This window comes from Hakea prostrata, chromosome 1, assembly GCF_041222555.1.
Source record: "Hakea prostrata isolate BN-2017 chromosome 1, UWA_Hpros_2, whole genome shotgun sequence".
Taxonomy (NCBI): Eukaryota; Viridiplantae; Streptophyta; class Magnoliopsida; order Proteales; family Proteaceae; genus Hakea; species Hakea prostrata.
In genome coordinates this window covers 1,976,037-1,999,324 of record NC_142600.1, presented here as the reverse complement: position 1 = coordinate 1,999,324, position 23,288 = coordinate 1,976,037, and the positions used below count along the sequence as shown (strand labels likewise).

At 37.2% G+C, this 23,288-nt stretch overlaps 3 protein-coding genes across 7 annotated transcripts; all 3 read left to right on the top strand.

Moving 5' to 3' along the window:
• Positions 1-1,087: 1,087 nt before the first annotated feature.
• On the top strand, positions 1,088-7,824 carry LOC149026567 (ras-related protein Rab7-like). Its single transcript, XM_089154347.1, has 8 exons — positions 1,088-1,224; positions 1,318-1,418; positions 1,523-1,549; positions 2,060-2,159; positions 2,258-2,404; positions 5,305-5,385; positions 5,460-5,605; positions 7,540-7,824. Exons 2-8 carry the CDS (start codon positions 1,366-1,368, stop codon positions 7,607-7,609), a joined length of 624 nt encoding a protein of 207 aa, XP_089010473.1. The 5' UTR covers positions 1,088-1,224; positions 1,318-1,365; the 3' UTR covers positions 7,610-7,824.
• A 156-nt stretch (positions 7,825-7,980) lies between these two features.
• LOC149026566 (uncharacterized) lies at positions 7,981-9,947 on the top strand. The gene is made up of 2 exons (XM_089154337.1): positions 7,981-9,358; positions 9,471-9,947. The coding sequence occupies exons 1-2, from the start codon at positions 8,592-8,594 to the stop codon at positions 9,667-9,669; spliced, it is 966 nt and encodes a 321-aa protein (XP_089010463.1). The 5' UTR covers positions 7,981-8,591; the 3' UTR covers positions 9,670-9,947.
• A 418-nt stretch (positions 9,948-10,365) lies between these two features.
• LOC149026565 (uncharacterized) lies at positions 10,366-22,749 on the top strand. 5 transcript variants are annotated; one of them, XM_089154302.1, is made up of 10 exons: positions 10,366-10,493; positions 10,701-11,039; positions 11,499-11,550; positions 12,618-12,691; positions 16,923-17,024; positions 18,618-18,761; positions 19,605-19,656; positions 20,247-20,320; positions 22,214-22,307; positions 22,450-22,749. In XM_089154302.1, the coding sequence occupies exons 2-10, from the start codon at positions 10,909-10,911 to the stop codon at positions 22,483-22,485; spliced, it is 759 nt and encodes a 252-aa protein (XP_089010428.1). In that variant the 5' UTR covers positions 10,366-10,493; positions 10,701-10,908; the 3' UTR covers positions 22,486-22,749. The 5 variants fall into 5 exon arrangements, with proteins under 5 accessions (XP_089010428.1, XP_089010448.1, XP_089010443.1 ...); XM_089154322.1 differs by having other exon boundaries at positions 10,367-10,493; positions 22,214-22,303; XM_089154317.1 differs by having other exon boundaries at positions 10,367-10,493; positions 22,214-22,303; positions 22,405-22,749.
• The last annotated feature ends 539 nt before the right edge of the window (positions 22,750-23,288 follow it).

The following is a 23,288-nucleotide window of genomic DNA, read 5'->3' as shown; positions in this document are numbered from 1 at the left end:
TTTTTATTAAGCAGTGAACACAATTTGACGTAACCTTTCAGAGGTGCAACTTTAAAGGTTTGGGTTGATTGATCTTTGGGGGTGAATACACATTTGATACTTGTATTGCACAAATCGGGGTGTCTAAATACCTTAAATAAAGTACCTCCTATATGTTTAAGCTCTGACGAAGTTCGTGATTACAATAATCTTTTAAAAATGTTCGTAGAGATTCTTCAGCAAGTTATAAACAATATTTCCTCTATAAATTCCCAAAAGACGTAAATTCACAAAATGTAGCCAATGTTCTGTTGTAAACCAAGAAATAGGATTTTTAATACTAAAGCCTAGCCCTAGTTCTTGTTCTTCTTTAGATAGGGCTAGGGTTTATGTTTGAAAAAATCATTGGCTTCATTTTATGAATTTAGTATTGTCTGAGGGTTTCTACAAAAAGGGCGTTTTATAGATGTATGTAATTGTAATTCAATCAACTTTTTAAACTCAAAAAAGAGAATAAAATTCCATTATGTTAGCTACTGAATTTTATAAAAACATGTGTTATTAACAGATCATCTGTGCATTATTTTATTCGAGGGTTGGGGTTGGTTGGAACTGGTGAAGGTCTGCAAGTGGCAGTGGATCCGGGTGGAGGACATTGTCAGGTGGGGATCGAGGAAACTCAGGGACTTATTTGTAAATTTTAAAACTTCTTAAACCTTTAAATATAAAAATAAAATTTTATATTTACACATATATCCTTGCATTTCTTTATTTGACCAAATCATAACCATGGCCAGCAGGGCTGCAAATAAAAATCCATAAACTGCTGGGCCTTTTTCTAGCCCATATGTATAAAATCATTTGAAGGTCTGACTATCAATGGGCCTGACTTAACTAGGCCCAAATTTATCGAAAATCTGGGAGCACACGTAGCCCCGAGTCCCGACCCTATTTAGTAGACTTGTTTTTTGTTTGGTAGGATTTAATAGACATTTTGGAAAATGAGAAGGGCATTTCAGTAAAATGAGAAGGGCATTTCATGACATTAAGCAGAGAAAGAGAAATGGATGCGCGAGTTTCTTCTAGAGCATTAGACCTTAGTATTTAAAACACGCCCCTCGCAGTCGCTCTCTCACTCTGTTGCAGTGTCCCATTGATGCACGTTGTTTTTGTTGTTGCTGCTTTCTGTTATTTGCTGCGTTGGAGAGTGTGCGGGAGAGAAGAACCACTGAACATCCTCTCTCAGTAATTTTTCTTCCCTTCTTTCTTTCGCCATTTCTCAAATTTTAGAAAACCCAAACAAGTAAGGCGAATTCGAATTTCGATTGTTTCGAGCAGGTAGCGTTCTGAAGAAAGGTTCTCTCGTCGTTCTTTATTGTCTTCGCCATGGCTTCGCGAAAGCGAAGCTTGATTAAGATAATTCTTCTGGGAGATAGTGGGTACGGTTTTCTTATATTTGGAATTCCTTTGGATTCATGGTTTCTTTAAATTCTATCGCTTACTTTGTGTTTTTTCTTTGTTTCTTTTTTCCCTTGTGTTTCAGGGTCGGGAAGACGTGTTTAATGAATCGGTATCTTTGATTCGAAATGGGATTTTTTTCAAGAACAAGTTATCTGATTTGTTTACTTCTTCTTTTTTTGGTTTCTATTCTTTTCGAATTGCTATTTGCCGCCATTTTCTTCTTCTCTCTGGTGTTCTTTTCACCATTTTCGTCGACCTTGAATCTTGTTGTCCCTTGTAATGCCAGTGAAATTGTCCTTTCTGGAAAAGAAACGTTGTTAGTTATTTACACGGAATCATCCTGGTAATGCCACGACTTTCTTGATTTTTTCTTTTGGGGAATTTACGGATAAAGAGCGTTCTCGTTAATCTTAATAATTGAAAATTCGGTGTTGAGGATTTAATATGTACATTTTTCTTTCTTCATCAGCTACTTAGGATCTGTAAGAAGTAGTGATTGAGGATGTTCTAGGGTTTCAGAATAGGCTGTTGTCACTTGATCAGTGACAGCTTATCGTAGGAATTTTTCCCGTAAATATATAAATCTAAGTTTCAGATGGGGCCTTAACTGGTAATCTAGATATGCACATAACAGATTCCCTCTACAGTATAAAGCTACAATTGGTGCTGATTTTAGCACGAAGGATATTCAGATCGACGACAAACTTGTAACCCTCCAAGTGGGTACCTTAGTACATCAATTGATACTTTTACTGATTCAAGACACCTTCATTGCGCGTTCTTTTGCTGAACTATGATTATACATTTGCATTGATAGATTTGGGACACAGCAGGACAGGAAAGGTTTCAAAGTCTTGGTGTTTCTTTCTACAGAGGTGCGGATTGCTGTGTTCTAGTATATGACGTGAATGTTCTGAAATCGTTCGATACCCTGACCAAGTGGCATTCGGAGTTTCTGAATCAGGTACTGATGCCTTCTTCTGTTTGGTGCTAGTTTTATTTAGTTCAATGAAGCTTGTCCTATATGATATTTTCTTCCACATTTCCAGAAACTGTATGTTTAGATTCTTTAGGTGATTTCATCTCTCAGCTTTCAAGAGATGTTTTCAAGTATTAGACTGGGCATGTGCTTATTGCACCATTTCTTGGAAGTGATAATTATTGTATCGTACTGCATGTAATTTTGGAAATTGTTTACAACATCACCATAACCAGATCTCCGATTTTCACACTTGGGAAGCCAGATAATGTTGCAGTCCAGTTGTGTGCGCACAAGAATTGTGTGAGATGATATTAGCACATATTCTGAGCCAACAGGTTGAGAAGTTAGTGTATATTGAAGTTATTGAAGTATTATCCGACTCTAACTAGCAAGTTACCCTTTTTTTTTTCTATTCAAGATTTTTTTTACTGTAGCTTCTTCTTGGTGGTTTTTAGATCTACTTGATTTATGTTAAAAGATGCAGAAAGGAGGCTAATCTCTAGCTATTCAAGTTCTTAACAAAACTTATTTGGAAGTATCAAGATTTTCACTGGATTGCCCAATACACCCAACTGCATTGGATGATCAACTGTTGATGAATGTGATTGTATTACTATACTGATGATTGGTCCACTTTATGGTCCATGCAGTTTGGTCACAACATCCTGGTACTTACTAGTATAGTTCGTCCTTGGACGATGATTGTCGGTGTCTTTTGTAGATTCTTTTATTTATTTATTTATTTTCACCAATTTCAGTAAAAATATGGATAAAAAGAAAAGGAAATCAAAACCATTTTTTTTATTTTTTATTTTTATTTTGACTATCTAGAGCTACGTATTTTGTCTTTGTGTTTATGCATTTTAGTTTATGCAGTTACACATTCAAGAAAGAGGAATATCAATTGAAGCTTTAGAGGGTTAAGAGTTCTTTAAAAAAAGAATCAATCATAAATATATATGTTATTCTGGACCTTGTAGTGGGTTCACTGTCTTATGCTAAAACAAAAGTGTTAATCAAATTTCTATCTCAATCTTAGTCTGTTTCAAATTTCAAAAGAAAGCTCAAATATTCAATACTGGGAATTTTTTTGATTGGTAAAGGTCTAGAAGATTTCACAGATGAATTTTTTGAAGTATATTTCAGAAACTATATCATTTATGACTCATTTAATATATAATTCTCTTCCTCACCCACACTTCTTTTTTTCACCCCCTGGAAAAATATCACAATTATGGTGCAGTTGTACCTTGTTCATACACCAGGAGTCCATATGTCCTTTTATGTTGATGAGAAGTAGAAATACTATTCACAAACTATAGAGAGGCCAGTTCTGACATGCCACTTTAAATGCCAATAACTGCCACATGGCAGACAGATGGGGCCCTAAATTTGTGGATAGGTAGGATTTTAGGTCCCTGCTCACCAAATTTCATCCCTCTTGTAATTTGCCACTCACAAAAAAAAGAAGATCTCTTAAAATTTGGGCTTTTGAGAGAGTACACAGTATGGTTGGGAGTGCTGTGGAAGTGCATGGAACGAATTTGAGAATAGTTGATTGAATTAGCTCTGAAATCTAACACGTCCCTAGTCCAAACTAAGACCTCTCAAACCCAAAGATCAGAAAATAGCCACATTATCCATACATGCAGCAATATGTAAAGTGGCATCTAGGACAGGTTTCTACCATGGTTGTTTAGAAAGTAGTTTTTTATAAACTTTATTGTGTCCCCAAACTGCATGTCTTTCTGATTGATGGATTTATCCCTAAGAGTGGAACACTTTGCCATGTTGATGTGGAAGTTGCCAAATTGGTTATGAAACCATGAGGGTCAGCCTTGCTCCTGCTGAGCAAGAAGTAAAGCATGCTGGTTCCCTGGATTATGTTTGTTATCTTCATATGGCCAAGCAATGCAAGATATACCTTAGTCTGGATCTTGGGGATGAAAGAGCTTAAGAAATTGTTCTTCTATTTTGGTTTCTACTTTTGATTTTTTTTCTTTTGTCTCTTGTTTCTGAAGATCACTCGGCCAAGGGAGATTATTGAGACATGGCAACCACCGGTAAGACTAAATAAGCTGTGACCTGTGACCATGAGTGTACTTCTAGTAGCTGTTCAAGTTTGATGTTACCCTTCCAATTTGGATTTATAACTACTTCATCTTCTGGAAATGATCTTTGTTCCCTATCAAGATCTAAGTATGAACTAAGAAGTACATTTCTCAATGGAGTTTGATTATGTTCTCTCTTACTCCTTCATTTGATCCTGTATATTCTGTTTGGATCAGTACTTCTTCTAACTGCCATTCTTTTGGATCTCTGTGAAGATGAGTAGATGTGTTGCAAATGGAGAACATTCTAATGCCAGATTCAGTCTTAACCTTAAGGCTAGAGCAAGTAAACTTATGATGCCGGTGTTACCCCTATGTTTTGCCCATCTTGTTATGCCTTATTTGAATAGCATATTGTCTAGCTTTCATACTTCTGATCTTTACAAGTAAACACTATTCTACAGATTTTTGGCCTGTGATTGTTACTTCATTATTTTGTTTGTTTGTTTTATCCATTCTATTAGGAAAACCATTCTCATTGCTACAAGAGGTTGTTCTTTATTCTAATTCAACTTATTTGCTCCTGTAATGCATATCAAGGTTTCTTGGACCATAAAATCCTGTTATTTTGCTTAAGCCAGTCCAGGATTAGCTCAATGTGGTCAATTGTTAGTTGTAGTATTGCATTGTGGATCATCCAGAAAGACCGACCTTATCCAATTAATCCACTGTGGACCAGCTGATCCTCTTGGATATTCAATTATTTTAATCCATTTGTAAATTCATGATGTGGGGTATACTTGTACTTACCCATTGTCTATGCTTTTCCAGGCAAGCCCACCCGACCCCAAAACGTTTCCATTTATATTACTTGGGAACAAGATCGACATAGATGGTGGAAATAGTCGAGTGGTGAGGATATGAAAATGGCCTTCAAAGTTTTGTTCTTTCTTGTATCTGGTTCTACAATGCCTGTGTATGTACAGGTTGCAGAGAAGACAGCTAAGGATTGGTGTGAATCCAAGGGAAACATCCCTTACTTTGAGACCTCAGCAAAGGAGGATATCAATGTCAGTGCTGCATTTCTTTGTGTTATTAAAAATGTACTAGCACTTGATCGGAAACATGACATGTAAGTAGACATTTTTTTTTTAATTTTTTATATACTATTATGACATAAATTTAACAGCAAGTTACATCTCAAAGCATTGTTAGCATTACAAATTAATACCCTAAGCTGATTATTTGACTCTGGGAAGCTTAAATTTGGATGGGTGAGTGTACAAATGCAGTAGTCAAATATGCTATGGGCTGTCTAACCTGGAAGGACTATTAGGATGACTTACACGAGTTTCTTACTTCAAATGAGTTTGACAATATTTTCATGTTTTAGTTGGGTGTACAAGGTTTCAGGTCAGATTCAGGTTGAATCAGATATTCAGAGTGACATGAAAAGTTCTCAGTCTGGTCAGATTGACCTGTTGTGACCTGAAATAATCTGTTTTTATTATTTTTTTTTTTTTGGGGGGGGGGGGGGGGGGGGGACTTTACAAATCCAGTTCCACAATTAATGATATGAGTTAGTCTCTTAGTGTTAGTATATCTACAATAAGGCTTTGCATGACTTATTTGTTTTTTTCATTCTTTTTGTCTTTATTTTGGAGAAGAAAGCTGTAGGAGGCTGGGTTGTTTAATGTCAAACTTGGTAGCATGTTGTGCTGTGTCGACCCAGAAAAAACCAGGTCATGTTCATGTGTGTGTTGAAACTTGAATGAGTCCATCAATTTTCACGTCAAGATTGGGGTGCGTTCATTTCAGCTGAAAATTATACAACCTGACCTGACTCATTGCATTCCAAAAGAGAATGAAGGCCATATTCATAGACAATTATCCACACACTATAACATATAAGAATTTTTGTATTTATTTGTTAGTAATCAAAACTTGATGAAGAAAATAGTAGTAAATGCATGCTAAGATGTCTCAGAATGGTGTCATAACAGAAATCATCTTCTAGATGTGTAATTTTCATATCTAATCATCCATCCACTTTAATATTTCAATGCTAACACTGATTGGAACTGCTGCTGGATTTCTGAGGTTCTCTCCCACCACCGGAATTGTTCTCTCATGTGAAAGCAAACTAATTAATGAAATGTGTTAGAGAAATGAGATATTATGGTATAACACAATAGGGGAGTCCCTCTATTGTGGTTTTCTTGCTTTAGGTTTTAACTTATCAGTCTCCTAATCTAAGTAGGTTTCTTGTTAAGCTTCATTAGATAAGAGTTAGGAGTCATATTTCCTATGTAATATTGTTATGGTTTATCATTTATATGTGCTTTGGATGGAATGATAGGATATACATTCTGTCTTCCAGCCCTATTCTCCAATTGGTCTACCTTCTTCACCCTCAATTTTCTTTCTTCTTCTCTTTGGATGGAATGTAGGATATACATTCTATTTTCTAGCCCTATTCTCCAATTGGTCTGTCTTCTTCACCCACAATTTTCTTTCTTCTTCTCTTTGGTTACAGGTTTTGCAATTGTTTACAAAATGAAAGTTTCTCCATTGGTTGGAATGTTCTAATATGTAATGGTTATCTTCTGATTTCCACTTTCACGGCTTTGGTTAAGGGAGTAGATGGATTAATATCACCTCAGAATCTTTGTCTTTACGGGGCTAATATCTCTTGAACAATCATATCTTTACAGTAGACTTTCATGCAGGGCCTAATTTGCTCCTTTCTTCATGTGTACAGTGTGCAGTCTTATTATACTAACTCCATATAGGGAGATCTGGTTTTATTCGTCCGTAGGCTTTTAATCATTTTATGGGGTCTCATGGTTTAAGGTTTTATGTTTAAGGTTTAGGGTTGAAGGTTTCATATTTCTCTGGTAGTACTTATGTGTTGCATTTTATTTTTTTTTGGCAAATGCTAATATGATTGTATATATTATTATCCTTCTTCTTTTTTTTACAAACAACTTAGCCGCTGGCCTTTCGATAACCCGACTTTCAGCATTGATGAGATGTAAGATGAATGAAATAATGTTCAATGTGCAGATACTATCAGCCCACATTGGAAGCTGTTCCCGAAACTGAGGAAAGAAAAGCAGGAGGATGTGCATGCTGAAAAAGGACCAACTGTCCTACCAACTCATTTCTGCTCCTTGTTGTGTGTGAATCATAATTTTTGGACCCCTCATTTTGGCATTGTTATCATTCAGAGCCATTTTTTGTAACTACCTGGTGTACACTAAAGAACTTTGTAGTGGTTCCAGCTACTGTTGTAAAAAAAAAGAAAAACCTACCAGTTTTGTTGATGAAAAACATAGATGAATCGAATAGAATACATTTTTGGATTGTTCACGGGGTACCAAGTACCGATCTGATATGTAAACTAAAGTATGTGATGAAATGATGCTATAAAGGGACGAACCTGAGGTTTTCGTTGGTCAGTTTAAAACAGAGACAATTAAGTAAGCCACCATATGCGCCTATTCGAGCTAGGGAAAGCAGTTAAGATTATTGAATTGCACTTGGTCTTTTATCAAATGTGGATTTCAGATCTTTTTTTTCCCCTGATAGTATTATTCAGGCATTTGCATCTCTCAAGGCACCAGCAATAACGAGTTTGAGTAATTGCCTCTCCTGTTTCTAACCAGAGGTCTCCAGCAGCAATTTTGCCCAAGTGCTGTGCATTTGTAAAAACCAGTATTTTGATTTGGTTCAACGGAGTTTCAAATCGTGGAAAAAAGCCCAGCAATCGTGGAAAGACACCCAAAAATTGCCGGAACAGAGAGGGAGCTAATTCCTTCTCTCCCTTTTTTTTTTGGTAATTAAGTTTCATTAAGAGCGAGCTAATTCCGCGTAAACCCGTTTGGTTCTCGTCAAACCTCTTGGCCTCTCTCTCTCTCGAGGAGATTTGCCGTTTTCCAAAACTTCACACGGAAACCAAAGCACCTTCTCTCTCTCTCTCTCTCTCGAAGAGTTGTGATGATCATAAGGTTGCGCAATTCGCAACCCTTCGTCTTCCACAGAATAAGAAATGCAGGAAGCGTCGCTGAACTCACTTCCCTGGGGACATTACCCACTCTTTTCATCACGACATCCGAATGGGTTCCTCCTCCAAATCATCATCTTCTTCTTCTTCTTTGTTGATTACGGGAGAAGAGATGAAGTCATTTCACTGGATCGAAAGAGATATCTTCGGTCGATTGGTCATCGAACTCGGCCATGACGTCGAACAGTCAGTTAGGGCAATCGGTCTCTGGCTTTGGCTTGAGGAAATTGGTTTCCGTAGTCTAACGTTGAATTTGAAGTCCAGACCAGACTTCATCGTCAATTTAGTCTTTAACGAAGCTCTAAGTTTCTTAAGTCGTTTGGAGACGATTAACCACAATGAAGAAGGAGAAGATATAAGCATGGGATTAACTGTTAGACTCTTGAGCACTCCTCCCCTGTCTCCTCTCTTCTTGTACGAGAAGAAGGCCTCCGCAATTCGTAGCATCCAGAGGTTTGTTACAAAAACAGCCCCAGGAGCCTTCGATGACATCATCCACAAGGCTCTTCTTCTTTCCTGCCCAGCCCAAACCCCGGCCATGGTTCCTTCTTCTCTTGGATTTCACTTGGGATCCTTAATTGGTCCTTCACCTTCACATTGTGTTGCCGGAGTTCCCTCAAGCTCTGATTCCTATCCAATGGTTGCTAAATCTCCAGTTCCTCTTGCTCGTGGTCCATCAATTTCTCCTACCAATCCAATGGTTGGTCATCCTCCAAACCCTATTGATCTTCTGGTCACACCCAATGATCGCACCCTCTATGTGACATTTTCCCGGGGTTACCCCATCAGTGAGGGAGAACTCCATGATTTTTTCACAAGGTAAGCTTGTCATCTCTCTCTGTAATGCTTAACCACCTGTGAAGTTATTGAGAAGCACCAGTTAACTTATAACAATTGCATTCTTATCTTTGTGGTGGTTTTTCATATGCAGCAACTTTGGGGACTGCGTTGAGTGTATCTACTTGCAGGGCTTGCAGCAACGTTATGAACATTCACTGTTTGGACTGATAGTTCTTCGTTCTCCTGTTTTCCTTGATTTAATCCTTCAAAGAGCTGAAGAAGATGGCAAGGTCAAATTTGTGATAAATGGCAAACACGCCAGGGCAAGGAAGTATTTTACCAGTATCTAATATAATAAGAACTTTAGCGTGAAGTAGTTGAAGTTTGATAGTGAGACAATTGGTTATTGGTTTGGAAAACAAAGCTTCTCATGTTTGTCATTGTTTTCATTAAAATGCTGTTCTACTACACTCTTATCGGTCACTGCATTCGACTATCACTTTCTTGTTGAGGGAGCACACACTATTCCCCTCACTTATCCACTGAAAATTTAGTATGTGACTCATGTGTCACCCACCATGAGTTTGTTTTTTGGGAATGAGGTTCATTCGGGTCAGCTTACGCGCACCACAACTACATCCTCAATACGCTTTTTTGGGTTTCACCCATGGCCCCAAGGGGATTCGAAACTCTAACCTCCTATGTGGAAGTGTTGGTCTTTGCCAACTGAGCCACCCCTTGAGGTTAACCCACCATGAGTTGTACCTCTAAATTATTTTATTAATTCTGTTAATGCTTAGATACGAATCTTACACAAAATGTGTGATGGAGAAAAGTTGGGAGAGCATGTACTGCTTCTCTAACAAGAAGGTGGTCCAGGCTCAATGCATTGATGTAGGAGCTGCATTTTTTGAGTTGGTAATCAAATAGTTAGCCATAGATGTGCAATAAACAATCAGTAAGTCTGGCTTGAATTGTAGCTCCAATTAAGGTTTTGGCTGATATAGAGCTGAATCCAAGGTTTCATTGTTTCAAGTGTCAGGTATTGAGTACCATATTGAAGAGATGGTTTTAAGAGATGTACCGTCTCATGTCGAGTACCAGGCCAATACATACATTTTCATAATACGTGGTATTTGAAAATAAGAAAAAAACAGACAGAAACATTTCTCAGGTTTGTATCTTTTTCTTTTGTCAAATATTTTCCGTTTTTTATTTTCTCTGGAGAATTTAAGGAATTTCTACATTCCCACCAAATAAAAAACCAGCGACTTCAAGTTCCACGCGAATTTTATCTTTCCAATTATACGTCCCAAAACACCGTTCAATTAGTCTCTATTGAATTACTAAAACACCCTCTATTTGATACGTGGCGTTCCAGCAATAGCTCTGACGTGTAAGGGAACCCAACCATCCATATTAGCAGGGAAAGTGATCGCTCCTTCGTCGTCTTCTTGAAGACGTGGGATTTGCTTATCCACAAGCCACAGATGCGACCAATTGTTCTTCTTCTTTCATCGTTTCGAAGAACGTCCTTCAATTCGTACTTGTTCTGAACAGAACATTCATTACATCACTACCAGCTTCAAATGGCCAAGGCGGTTTTCATTGTAAATGCCTTAAGAATTCTGTTCTTTGTGTTGGGTTGCTTGATGTTGGTAACCCTCATCTACACTCTCTACACAGATGGTTCTCCATTCCGCAGAGAGCTCTTCACGCCGTAAGCATTCTAAATTTCTGCTTCACCAGTTCTACTTTTCTTGCATTTTCCAGTTTTTCACATTAATAAATAAAATAAATTGTTCTTCATCCAAACAAAAAGCTAATTTGATGATATTTTTGAGTCTACTCTCTGGTTAATCTGAAATACTTCTAACCTAATGCTAGTTAGTTCATTCTTAACTAAGCCTCAGTAATTAGCGCAGTAATGTGCAGCACAGAAGTGATAATTCTCTATAATCCAACTACTGCTCTAATTTTGAATCTCTGGTGATCATTAAAAATCGAATAGCTGACCTTTGTTTTGTTCTTTTTTTCTTCCCATCCCCTTTACATTTTATCGCTCCCTCCCCTGATATAATCAACCATCGTTTCTTAAGTTTTTCCTGAGGGACTCTGGTTTTTATTATTGAGTTTAAAATGTTATCTAATAGGGATATTATTTCATGACCTTCTGCAGGTGGATGGCAGCAACCTTGGTTGATTTCTATATTAATGTCATCGCATTAGCGGTATGACGAACCATCTCTATGCATCTTTTCATTGTTATATAAGTAATTTTTTAATGTAGTGATTGTTTAAGTACTAAAAAAAATTGTGTCAAATGAGGATGCAATGGAATAACTATCAAGCTAAAATATCAGTTTGTTGCTTCCCCTTTCAAGCAATTTCCACTGTCATGACATAGTGAGCGGATCCTAAACTACCTGGCTTACATCTGATGTTTTCAGCAAATGGTCATGTATCTTTGAAATTTTGCTTTTCAAATGGGACTATTGATTTGATTTATGAATGAAATGAAAATGTTGCAGGTAATTGGATAATCTCTTATAGGTTGATGCATGATTTTAAACCTGTTCTAGATGTGCTTATTTCCATCTCCTCATCAGGTTTATTATTAGATAGTTGGAAGCAAATTCTAAGTAAATAAATTGTGTTCTTGCACTCATTAAAATATTTTATGTACTCCATGTGAAATGTTTGATGATTCACCATCATATTTTGTTTGGAAGGATTCCGAACACCAGGTCTTTAGTACTATAAATCTGGGCCATGTGTGATAAGATGTAAAACTAATCTCTGGGAAACTGAGGAAAATGCTATGCAGTTTGATTGTAAAATGCAATATTTGTAATTATTTTGATCATAATTGTCGAGGTGTCACCCAAGTGATGCCTAGGCATTGTGGCCACTCCTTTTTTGGCACCTTGTTGGTGTCACCATAGGTTTTGACTCCACTTCGACATCCTTGTTTTGCCAAGCCACTGGGACAACAAACGTTTTTGACACTGAGTAATTAATGTGTTGACATAGCGACATACTGACTTTCAAAAGTGAGATAAATTACTTCTGATATATACTGAGGTGTTAATGAGTGACATTTTTCTTCTTTAAATCGAGAGCTGAAATATTTGGATTCTCATGTGTATCTGCATCGAAGTGTGCATAATTTTTTATAATGGCTAATAATTGCTTGCTCTTTAAACTGTAGTGAAGGTAGACTACAAAATTTTTTGTAACTTGTTTTATTTGGAAAAATCATTTTCACTTGTTGCTGTTGATCTGTTGAACATCTTAGGCTTGGGTTGCCTACAAGGAATCAAACTGGATTAGTGGAGCACTCTGGATAATTTTATTAGTATGTTTTGGAAGGTAACCTTTATGTGTTCTTCCTTTCTTATTTTCAGTATGACAGGCATAAATTCTTTTATTAAATAATATGTTTCAGTTCAGTTACTTCATGTTTTTGACTTCTTGGTGGCCACTGTGTCACTAAAAATTGACATAATTATATCATTTGTTTAAGTTCTCTTAGTTTGTGAAAAACAAAAAGACTGCCTATTAAAGAGCAGGGCTTATATGCTAGTTATGTTAAACATTATTACCATTGGAGCTTTATAAACAATTTAGGGAGGCTCATTTGGTGCTCATGGCAGTTTAGTGGGTTAAAATAGACCTTTGGATGGATATATTGTAGGTTGGCCTTTTTGCCATTTTCTGTTGTAGGTAGGATGATGGTGGTATTTTATTAGTCCACATACTGGGATCAAAGTTAGTACATGGGATATGTAGTTCAGTTAAGTGTTTCAGTTAAATTAAGAAACTTAGTGGCTAGATAAAATTCTGTTGTGGCTTTCTTTACTTCATTCTGTGACTGTAAGTAAGAATCCTTTCATGAGTCAAATCAGGAACTGTAGAAGGTTTCAGTAAATGCAATATACTACCCTTCAAGTAGAGGGGATTTGAGTTATGAATATGAGTTTATTTAAGAGTAGTGTTGCTGTTGAGCAGTTCTAATGGGGTGGATATCCCAGACATAGTTTCTTCTCTTTGTTACTCTACTTCCACATAGTTTTTCACTTCTCTCTCCCTAGAGGATTGATTTCACCTCTTTTTTCTCACCTTCCATAGATCTGATTTCTTTCCTTAACAGGCATACCCAGTGCATGAGGCTGCTGCCACTGTGGGGTCTGGGGAGGGTCATAATGCATGCAGCCTTAACCCTGCTTTCACATAGAGGTTGGTTCCAGGTTCAAACCCACTCTGTCACAATTTAGTAACTTTTACTTTTGCGCCAAGGACCACTATAGAGAATTTTATCTTAATCTCTGATGTAATCACAGATCTGATTATTGAGTTTGCTTGCATCTTAGACCCATAATCTGGATTTTAGATTGCATTAAACTGGCCATGTAGTCCTTTATGATTGAGACTAGAATTTGTTTCCAATGGTAGCTTGCCATTTTATTCATGATGAAGCATAAAGTGACGATTTCATTTCGCGGTCTGTGGTAGACATGTTACTGTAGACTAATGGTATCATTGTTGAATCTGAAGATTATGTTTTCTTTACATTTTCAATTTCCACATATTTTGATAGTACTTTTTGCAAGGTGTTTGATTCTTTGAAACACATCAACTACACTGGTTGAAAACAGTTGGAGGATCAATGCTTTCTTGACCCACTAGATGGTTGTTGAGGGTTAGGTAGCAGCAGACTCTATGATTTTCACCAGGAGGGGGGGTGGGGTGGGGGGAGAAAAGACTCTACAGCAACAACATGGTTTGTATGAGTTCGTTATTCCACAGATATTTCAAGGCACAAATACAATGTTCGTGTATTTTGTTCACTTTACGAATAAGGATCTGTAAACCCTTAGAGTGCTTTTATTTTTTCCCTTCTACAAAACTATAGGGTGAGTTTTTTTTATCAACAACGGGGTAATTGATGGAGTTGTGTTAGATATAAAGTTTTTTACGTGTCAAATTAGACATTTAGGAGGTCTTTATATATGTACATTCCCCATCAGTTAAAGATGATTTGAGTAACGAATATGCGTTTATATTAAGAGTCTTGGTGTTACCGAGCAATGCGTACATGATTGATATCCAAAACCTGGTTTCTTTTCCTCTTCTACCAAACAATCTTTCTCCTCTTTCTCTTAGAAGATCAGTCTCATCTCTTTCCTTTCTCTTCCCTTCAATCTGAATTTTTTCCCCTTACCAACACAATTTCATCATTTATCTCATGTCCAATCAGAGATTTGGATCATCAGCATGCTTGCATCTGTGACATGATACGGATTTTCTGATTACACTAGGGACTTTTAAAAATCCCTGAGATGCGTAGGTCCTACAAACAATACAAGACCAAATCTACCCCCTGCCTAAAAAAGGGAATAAAAGAAGTAGGTCATTGACCAATATTCAACTTCAGATTGTATGGAATCTAGGGTCCTTAATTTGCCTCTGAATTGCAGATGCTAAGTACTATTGCACTAGTGGAAGTTCAGGACATGTAATGCATAGATGTGTCTTCGGGATCAGAAGTTCTTGGTCCTGCTAAATAGATCAGGGGTCGAAGTGTTGATGGATTTATACAATGCATGCAGCCGTACCCCTGCTTTCACATAGAAGCTGTTTCCAGGTTCAAACCCCATTCTGTCACAATGGAGTAACCTCTACTTTTGCACTAAGGACCACTATAGCAAAAATTTTCTTTTATCTCTGATGTAATCATAGATCTGATTATTGAGCTTGCTTGCATCTTGGATCCATAATCTGGATTTTCAGATTGCATTAACCTGGCCATGTATTCCTTAATGTTTGAGACTAGAATTTGTTTCCCAACGGTAAGCTTGCCATTTTATTCATGATGAAGAATAAAGTGACAATTTCATGTTGCAGTTTGTGGTAGACGTGTTACCATGGACTAATGATATCAACGTTGAATCTGAAGATGATGTTTTCTTTACATCTTTAATTTCCACATATTTTGATAGTGCTTATTGCAAGGTGTTTGATTCTTTGAAACATATCAACACTGGTTGACAACAGTTGGAGGATCAATGCTTTCTTGACCCACTAGACAGTTATTGAGGGTTAGGTAGCAACAGACTTTACGGTTTTCACCAGGAAGGGGGGGGAAATGACTCTACAGCAACAACATGGCTTGTATGAGTTCGTTATTCCACAGATATTTCAAGGCACAAATACAATATTCTTGTATTTTGTTCACTTTACAGATAAGGATCTGTAAACCCCATTAGAGTGCTTTTATTTTTTCCCTTGCAAAACTATATGGTGAGTTTTTTATTGTCAACAACAGGGTAATTGATGGAGTTGTGTTGGATATGAAGTTTTTTGGAGTCATTTTATGAGTCAAATTAGACATTTGGGAGGTCTTCGTATATGTACATTCCGCATTAGTTAAAGATGATTTGAGTATTAAAGCAATGCTTACAGGATTGATATCCAAAACCTGGTTTCTTCTCCTTTCTACCAAACAATCTTTCTCCTCTTGCTCTTAGAAGATCGATCTCATCTCTTTCCTTTCTCTTCCCCTCAGTCTGATTTTTTTTCCTTACTGATGCAATTTAATTTTTTATCTCATGTCCAATCAGAGATTTGATCATCGGGCATGCTTACATCTGTGACCCATGATGCGGATTTTCTGATTACACTGGGGGCATTTTAAAAACCCTGAGATGTGTAGGACCTACAGACAATACAAGACCAAATCGACCCACCTGCCAAAAAAAAAAAAATGAATTAAAAGTAGGCTACTGACCAATATTCAACTTCAGATAGGATGGAATTCACGGTCCTTAGTTTGCCTTGGAATAGCAGATGCTAAGTATTGCACTAGTGGAAGTCAAGGACATGTAATGCATACATGTGTCTTTGAGATCAGAAGTTGTTGGCCCTGCTCATTAGATCAGGGGTTGAAGTGTTGATCCTGGGGATTTATACTATTGTCTGATTCAATTTTCAGAGAACCAATATTTAGCTGGATTGGCTATTATGTATGCATAATAGCTTGTATCAGTTCCCATCTGATCTCAGTCAGTCAAGGTTAAGATAGGAAGATTATGAAAATCTACCATTCTCTGGATATATAGTTTGTCTTGTCATAGACTTCGGACAAGAACTGTTTATGAAACTTTAGAAGTGTAGAGCACAACCACTATCAACTGAGGGTTTTCCCTACTGTTTATTGAAAGGATCCATGTACCTAACTCTATTTAGTTGTATAAAGCTGAGGTTTTTATTAGTTCTGATGTATTTTGCTCGTGATCCTTTGGGATTCAAAAAAAAGCCTCCAGTGCAATTGTCTCCTGCTATTTCAGGGACTGGAAGGGGGTAAATGTACGCAGCCTTACCATTGTTTGGCCAGAGAAGACTGTTTCAGGTGTTTAGCCAGCAACCAACAGGTTGCAATAACACAACTTGAACCTTGAACCAAGGCTTGCCCACTCTTATGATCCTTTTGTATCTTCAAATAATAGCTTATATATTTCCATTACATAAATTTTCATGATAGTTTTTCTTGTACTTTGGTTAAACTTTTAATTTTGTTACTGACTCTTTAATTCCATTTCAGCATCACTACATGTGCCTATATTGTCATTCAGCTTTTCAAGGTCTCATATCAAGATCCTTTACAAGACCCTATGTACCATGTTTTGTTGCAGCATTGGAACAAGTAAGCTCACTACAGGTACTTGTTAGATACTTGTTTTAGAAATTACCTTGATGATATTTTTCTCCCTCCCTCCCCCATGACATTCTTCCCTTAGTTCTTGGTTTCTTCAGTCAGCAGCACTCAGCTCCATCCTTTTGTCATATAACTTTCTGCTATCGTTGGTTCCCCGATCCTTGAAAGCTGTTATGACTTTTGATTTAAACACAGATAAATCCAAGATGCCCTTGGCATCATATTTTAATTCTTTTGAGTGGAACTAAATAGATGGAACATAAATCATATTCAAGTCTTATTCAGACTCTAGAAAATCAGAGGTCAAGAAAGAGACAGAGCTCAACTAGATTCAATAGTTGAGAAACTAAGAAAGGTAGTGATGATCTGATATCAGGGACTGATGAAATAGAAAATGAATTTCAGATTTGAGGATTAGAAGTGACAAGGAACCAAATTTTAAACTGATATGCAGGATAGAAAAGGTAGGAGAGAAAACCAGAGATTCAAGAAGAAAGAAAAGTAGAATGAGAAGAATAGGAAAGGTATCGCCTGGTTGTAGTGGAACGAGATTTAGCCTAAGAATTGAGAGAAGCAGTAGGCATTAGGCCAAGAAGGGTTCCTTCACCCGTGTATGCACAGTGCAGTTCTAGAAGCTTAAAAACTGTTTAAAATGAATAAGCCAATACAATTTCTCGAATGATAACATCCCTCAAGCTCATAGAGGACATTAGTCACTCTGTCACACTAACTTAATGGACCCAAAACTATACTATGTACTTGCAAGTCTGTCAACATCATTGTTCTCATGTCGGAATTTACCACAGTTCCTGACATTGTTTCCATTCTGAAATATATGATTTCTTATATGATTTCTTTCTGGAGTGTTTCCATTCTTAAAAATGAAATTAATTAGAATTTGCAATTGTCTATGACATCTAGGCGATAAAATAGTTTCAGGAAAAAGCAAATCATCATAACTTTCTATGCGACCCCCAACGATATTTTCATATTTCGTGGTGGATACATTGAAATCATTCTTATCAATTTATCCTTTTTTCTAATGAATGTCCTAATCTAACTCAAAACTTTTCTAACTTAGAGGTAATCTCCTAAATCTGCTTCATTAGAGTAATTATTTAGATCTTGGGATTGTACCGGGTTTGTTCTTGGGCCTGCTATAGGAAGGAAGTTGGGTTCAGAGCTGGATCTGGAAAGTGCCCTAGACCCCTATGTGTCCCTTAATTACAGAGGAGAGTCCCTGATGAAAATGTATATTCAGTTATTCCTTTTATCAAGACCTATGGTTCCCTTAAGCCTAAAAGTTCTACTTTGAAATGTAGTTTTGGTGAATAACAGTAGGTTCCTCACCTTATGTACAGTTTTTCCATATATTATTTTCCCTGTGAGCATGCAATTGATTCCTTAACTAGGCACCATTGAAGATATTTCAGGAAATTTAGATGGGAAGTGGATGTATTTTCGGCATTTGTTTGATACTTCATATATTTTGCATCTGTAATTTATTTTCCTGTTACTTCATAAATATTTTCACTAGAATATGATTTGTGCACCAGCTGAAATTATAATCTTTTTCCCTAGGGTTGATGGTGGAAGAAAAAGGACCATCTCATTCGTCTTGGTTGCAAGAGTTTTTTCCAGTGCATTGGGTTGCATGATGTTGGGAACGTTGATTTGCACCATAATGATTGATGGCCTTCCTTTCCGCGGAGAGCTATTGACACCGTAAGTGCTTCTTCATATTTCAATTGTTCTTATGGACAAAAGATATCTGAAAGATTGTATGTAACAGACAAAGAGACCTATCTAGTCTAGACACGGAGACAGATGTGGACATCAAGGGCTATTTGGTTTGTATTAAACCTCTCAAGCTGAGATGAGAATTGACTGATCATCGCACCCTTTAGAACAAAATATTCACTCAGGGAGACTAAGTTTTGGCTTTTCTAATGAAAATTTGAGAATATACAGAATTCCGTACTACACAAACTAAACTAATTGTGAAAGCTAATGGCAGGCAGATTAGGTTGCACCAAGAATGATCTGCCTTTTGTCATAACCTTCTCTCCTCATTTGTAGTTTCTATTCTGAAGCATGTTCCCGTGCAGTGAAATAAGCCCTGTTATTTTACCTGTCAACCTGTGTTTGGCTTTGCCCCCACTGTCGCATGACCCTCGCCATCAACCTGTCTGGGGAAAAACAAAAGGACATTATCTTGTTTGTGGATATTACTAAGGGTAAATTCAAATACATAATGGACCTTGCCATTGAGCTCACAATCTGGTTTCATCTTTTCCCCATTACATATGAAAGAGTTGATGGAGGTATTGTACTTAGTGCAGTTTTTTTTTTTTTGGGGGGGGGGGGGATTTTCTTTCACTTTTTTCTATTTTTCTGTATTCTTTTACTGTTTCTGTTGTCATCTGCTTCTCCATGAGTTCAGATTTGTATCATTCGAGTGCTTCACTTGTACATAATTTGTAGACTCACCATTTATTTTTTTGTTGATGTGCATGTAAACTTGATTAAGTTTTGACTTTATTCTTTATTTTTTGAAAATGTTCGCAGATGGATGACAGCAACACTGGTAGATTTTTATATTAATGTTGTGGCTATTGCGGTATGTTAAAGATACAAACTTTTATGGTAATAGTCCTATGCAAGTGACTTCAATTTGTTCATTGGTCAGGTTTAGAATTTAAATGTAGAGGAAAATGCTTGGTAATATAGAATCTTATGGACTGTGGCTGTGGAATGGAGTATGGAAGGGATATGTAGCATAGATAGGTAATGTTGAAATTCTGGGGATAGATGCTGTGTGGCCATAAATTGCATGTTGTACTTATCATAGTTATTTTGGTATCGTGAAAGGGTATGTGGAGTATGGAGGCCCAAGGTTAGGAACCTGATGTAGAAAATTAACTCTTTGGGTGTCTCCACTGCCGCTGGCTGGAGACACTATGTGTTCACTCTGCCCATCGGCCATACTGCAGATATGTAATAACACCCCCCCCCCCCAACAAATCCTATAATGCACATAATAGGTAAAAAGCATACGTAACAAATCAAAGATGCAAAATTTTATGAATTTCCTAGCACATTTATCCAAATAGAAAGCTTCTTGTTTGCGGGTAATATGGTTAGCACCTAGCCTTTTTAAGTTTAAGCAGATGATTTACATTTGCCTTTGTGCACATTTTGTCACCTCAGGTTTGGATTGTTTATAAAGAATCAAGTTGGAAGACTGCACTCCTATGGGTAGTTCTACTGATATGTTTTGGCAGGTATTTTCTTTCTGCTTCCATAAAAGATTATTATGTTTTTTAAATCAAGTTCAAATTTTCCTTTTCAAATGTACATTCACTGGAATATGGTTCTCACAGTAATTCGTTGTCATTTTTTGTTGTCATATGCCTCTTAGCTTATCAAGTAAGTTCAGTACAAAATCATGTTCTTAACTTGTTTTTAGCTTGATTAGCCATCTTTCAGTTAATCTTAGCTAGCCATCTTTCAGTTAGTGACAAACTCTTAAAAGTTTCATCAGATTGGTTGAGAATGATTGATTGAGAGCTGTAATATTATGTATTTGATTCACATCTCTTTTTCATGGAGCCACGATTTGCTTACTTTGGTAAGAATTAGTGATAAATATTATTGTGGGCGTTGTCATATCAAGGATTGTCAACGTGATGCATAGGGAAGACATACTTTTTCTAGGTCTTGAGCTCAGAGAAAATCTTCATGGCACCCCAGGGAGGTATCACTCACTTTCCTTAATCATTCCAAGTAGGATATTGCACTAAATTCTATGGGTAATGGGAGTATTTGAGTAATTTCATATCTTATTGGAGATTCGTGTGACAGTCGTATCTGCTACCATTTCTTTTTCTTCCCTCTTTGCTTCTCTGTTCTCTCAGCTAGATTTAGATTCCTTCTGTCGTACTTTCCCAGGCAATAACAACGACTGAGAAGGGTCATGATCCGGCCAAAGGAATTTGGTCTCAGCAAAGATTGAAAATAGGAGCAGAGTTTTGGTGAAATACAAGAGAAGGCAAATGAGGTGTCAGAGGCACCGCTTGCTCTTCGAATCTCCATTCCTCTGATTCCATGCCAGTGGGTGGTTTTGGGCTCTGTTTTGATCCATCCATCCTTATTGATCCCCTTTCCAAACACTATCTCACCGAACAACGTACTACAATCTTCAAGGATGACTACTTTAATTGTCCTGGCACTGAAACCAGTATCCCTGTGTTCTGTTACAGTCAGTCTCTCTCTCTCTCTCTCTGCTCTGATAGTTCTCTGTAGGTCACCAACTGACAAGTGTTTGTACTCCGAAAGGCCTCAGCAGCAGAAGATTGCTGGATATCTGATGCCCACCACCTACCTCCATTAATCATCCATACTCCCCCTTTCCTTTCATCTATCGTTTCTCAACAATTACTCTTGGCAACACTGCCACCAATTCAATCAGCACTTATGCAGAACTCCCAGGCGGGCCCTGCCTCAATCACTACCACTGGTACGCCGTGGTGCCACTCATCACCAGTATCTCTGCTTGGTTCCTGAAGGGAAGAACGGAAGCAACTAGTCCTGATTGTTTGCAGGTCTTCTTTAGTTATTTCGGGTATAGTTAAGTGCAAAACACATACACCCACTTTGTTCGAATTGTCACTGGTCTAATTTTAATAACTTATGATATTGCCTCCCCAAATTGGATCAAAGTCTATATTAGGTCAAAAGTGAGGAATCAAAGCACATTCAAGTGTTACCACTGCATCTACCTACGCCACTTACAGAGAAACATGCATTTCGACATAAAATTTGGGTTACAACAAAAGTTGCACCACTAGAGGAATCGATCAACCTGACCCTTAAAATTAGTCAAAGTCCGAATGAGGCCACAAGTGAAGAATCAAAGTGCAGTCCAATTCTATTGCTGCCTTCTCCTACATAGGATCAGGAATTAGGGATTTCAACCCAATGGTTACAACAAAATTTGACGTGTACAGAGGTGCTGATCAACCTGACTCTTAAATTGATTCATGATAGTTGCATAAATGCCATCCTTTTTAGGATATAATTATTTTTGTTAATTGATGTAATAGATTGTGTCTATTTCCTCCATAGCATTTGTCAGATATCTGGGTTTAATAATAGTTTTTTGCTCCAATTTGCAGCATTGCAACATGTGCCTTCATAGTTATTCATCTTGCCCACCTCTCATCCCAAGATCCACTCTACCTAGTTTTGTTGAATGATCATGGCAGGCAAGTATGAAATGCTTCAATTTGTTTTTTAACTAAAATTTTCTTTTCCTGACAGTTGTTTACACAATGCTCTTATTCTACTTGTGTTTCTAGTAATCCAGCTATCATCAAGCATGATTCATTTTGAACTGAAATCAACATACCAGGACTTACTAAGCAGGGATACAAGTGTTCATGGCTGAAGGGATGATGTTTCATGGTTTGGGAGTTCTTACTCTCAAATGTAATTGGCTTACTTCTCCAGATGTGATAGGGGTCATTATGGTTCATAGGGCTGTTTCAAATAAGCAAGAGTGACTATTTCAATTCCGATAAATGTTCAACTTGTAAATCTCCTATAGCGAATTGTATAAGATGATAGATAGCTTCTGAAATATGAGTTGCTTTATTTGTAGTGGGGATATGTTGGATCCATGAATATATTCCTTGCAAAAAGGATTTATTTAGGACTTGTTGGGTGAGAAATTTTAAGTTTCTCTCATGGACTATTTAAGTATCATCTAAATTATCAGAATAATTCTTGTGAAATTTTCTGAGATCATAAATTGTAATTTTCATGGTAGGGCAGCAACCAGGTTGTGGAGTAGGAGTTGACTTTTGAGACAAAAGTCTGATGGATTTATTTGCACAATCATCGTTGGGGGCAAATATTGATGCTCTTACCTTTTCAATGAGATAGGAAATGAATGATATGTTATCTGTGAACTGCTTTGCTCATTGTTCTACGATTACTTGGGTGTTAAAAAGTCCTCTGTAGTTCTTCTCACCCCTGGTGTTCACCCGTTATGAATGGATGCTTCTTTACTTAGTCACACACTGCTATGAGACACTGATCCACAGGGTCATTCTCTGATTGTATGGAAGGAGCACAAATAGTATCTCCATTAGTTGCATGAACAGATAATGCTAATGCCGAGGATAGAAGATATTCTTAAGAGAGAGACAGACTTGGTTTGCAAGTTTGATTTAAGCTACGAAATCTGGC

Bases quoted from the DNA above. Each gene is read 5' to 3' on its own strand.
- LOC149026566 (XM_089154337.1), top strand. From the start codon at position 8,592: ATGGGTTCCTCCTCCAAATCATCATCTTCTTCTTCTTCTTTGTTGATT. The intron at 9,359-9,470 runs GTAAGCTTGTCA...TTTCATATGCAG, and splicing joins CTCCATGATTTTTTCACAAG to CAACTTTGGGGACTGCGTTG.
- LOC149026565 (XM_089154302.1), top strand. From the start codon at position 10,909: ATGGCCAAGGCGGTTTTCATTGTAAATGCCTTAAGAATTCTGTTCTTT. The intron at 11,040-11,498 runs GTAAGCATTCTA...GACCTTCTGCAG, and splicing joins CGCAGAGAGCTCTTCACGCC to GTGGATGGCAGCAACCTTGG. The intron at 19,657-20,246 runs GTATGTTAAAGA...TTGTCACCTCAG, and splicing joins TTAATGTTGTGGCTATTGCG to GTTTGGATTGTTTATAAAGA.
- LOC149026567 (XM_089154347.1), top strand. From the start codon at position 1,366: ATGGCTTCGCGAAAGCGAAGCTTGATTAAGATAATTCTTCTGGGAGAT. The intron at 1,550-2,059 runs GTATCTTTGATT...CTGGTAATCTAG, and splicing joins AAGACGTGTTTAATGAATCG to ATATGCACATAACAGATTCC. The intron at 5,606-7,539 runs GTAAGTAGACAT...TTCAATGTGCAG, and splicing joins CTTGATCGGAAACATGACAT to ATACTATCAGCCCACATTGG.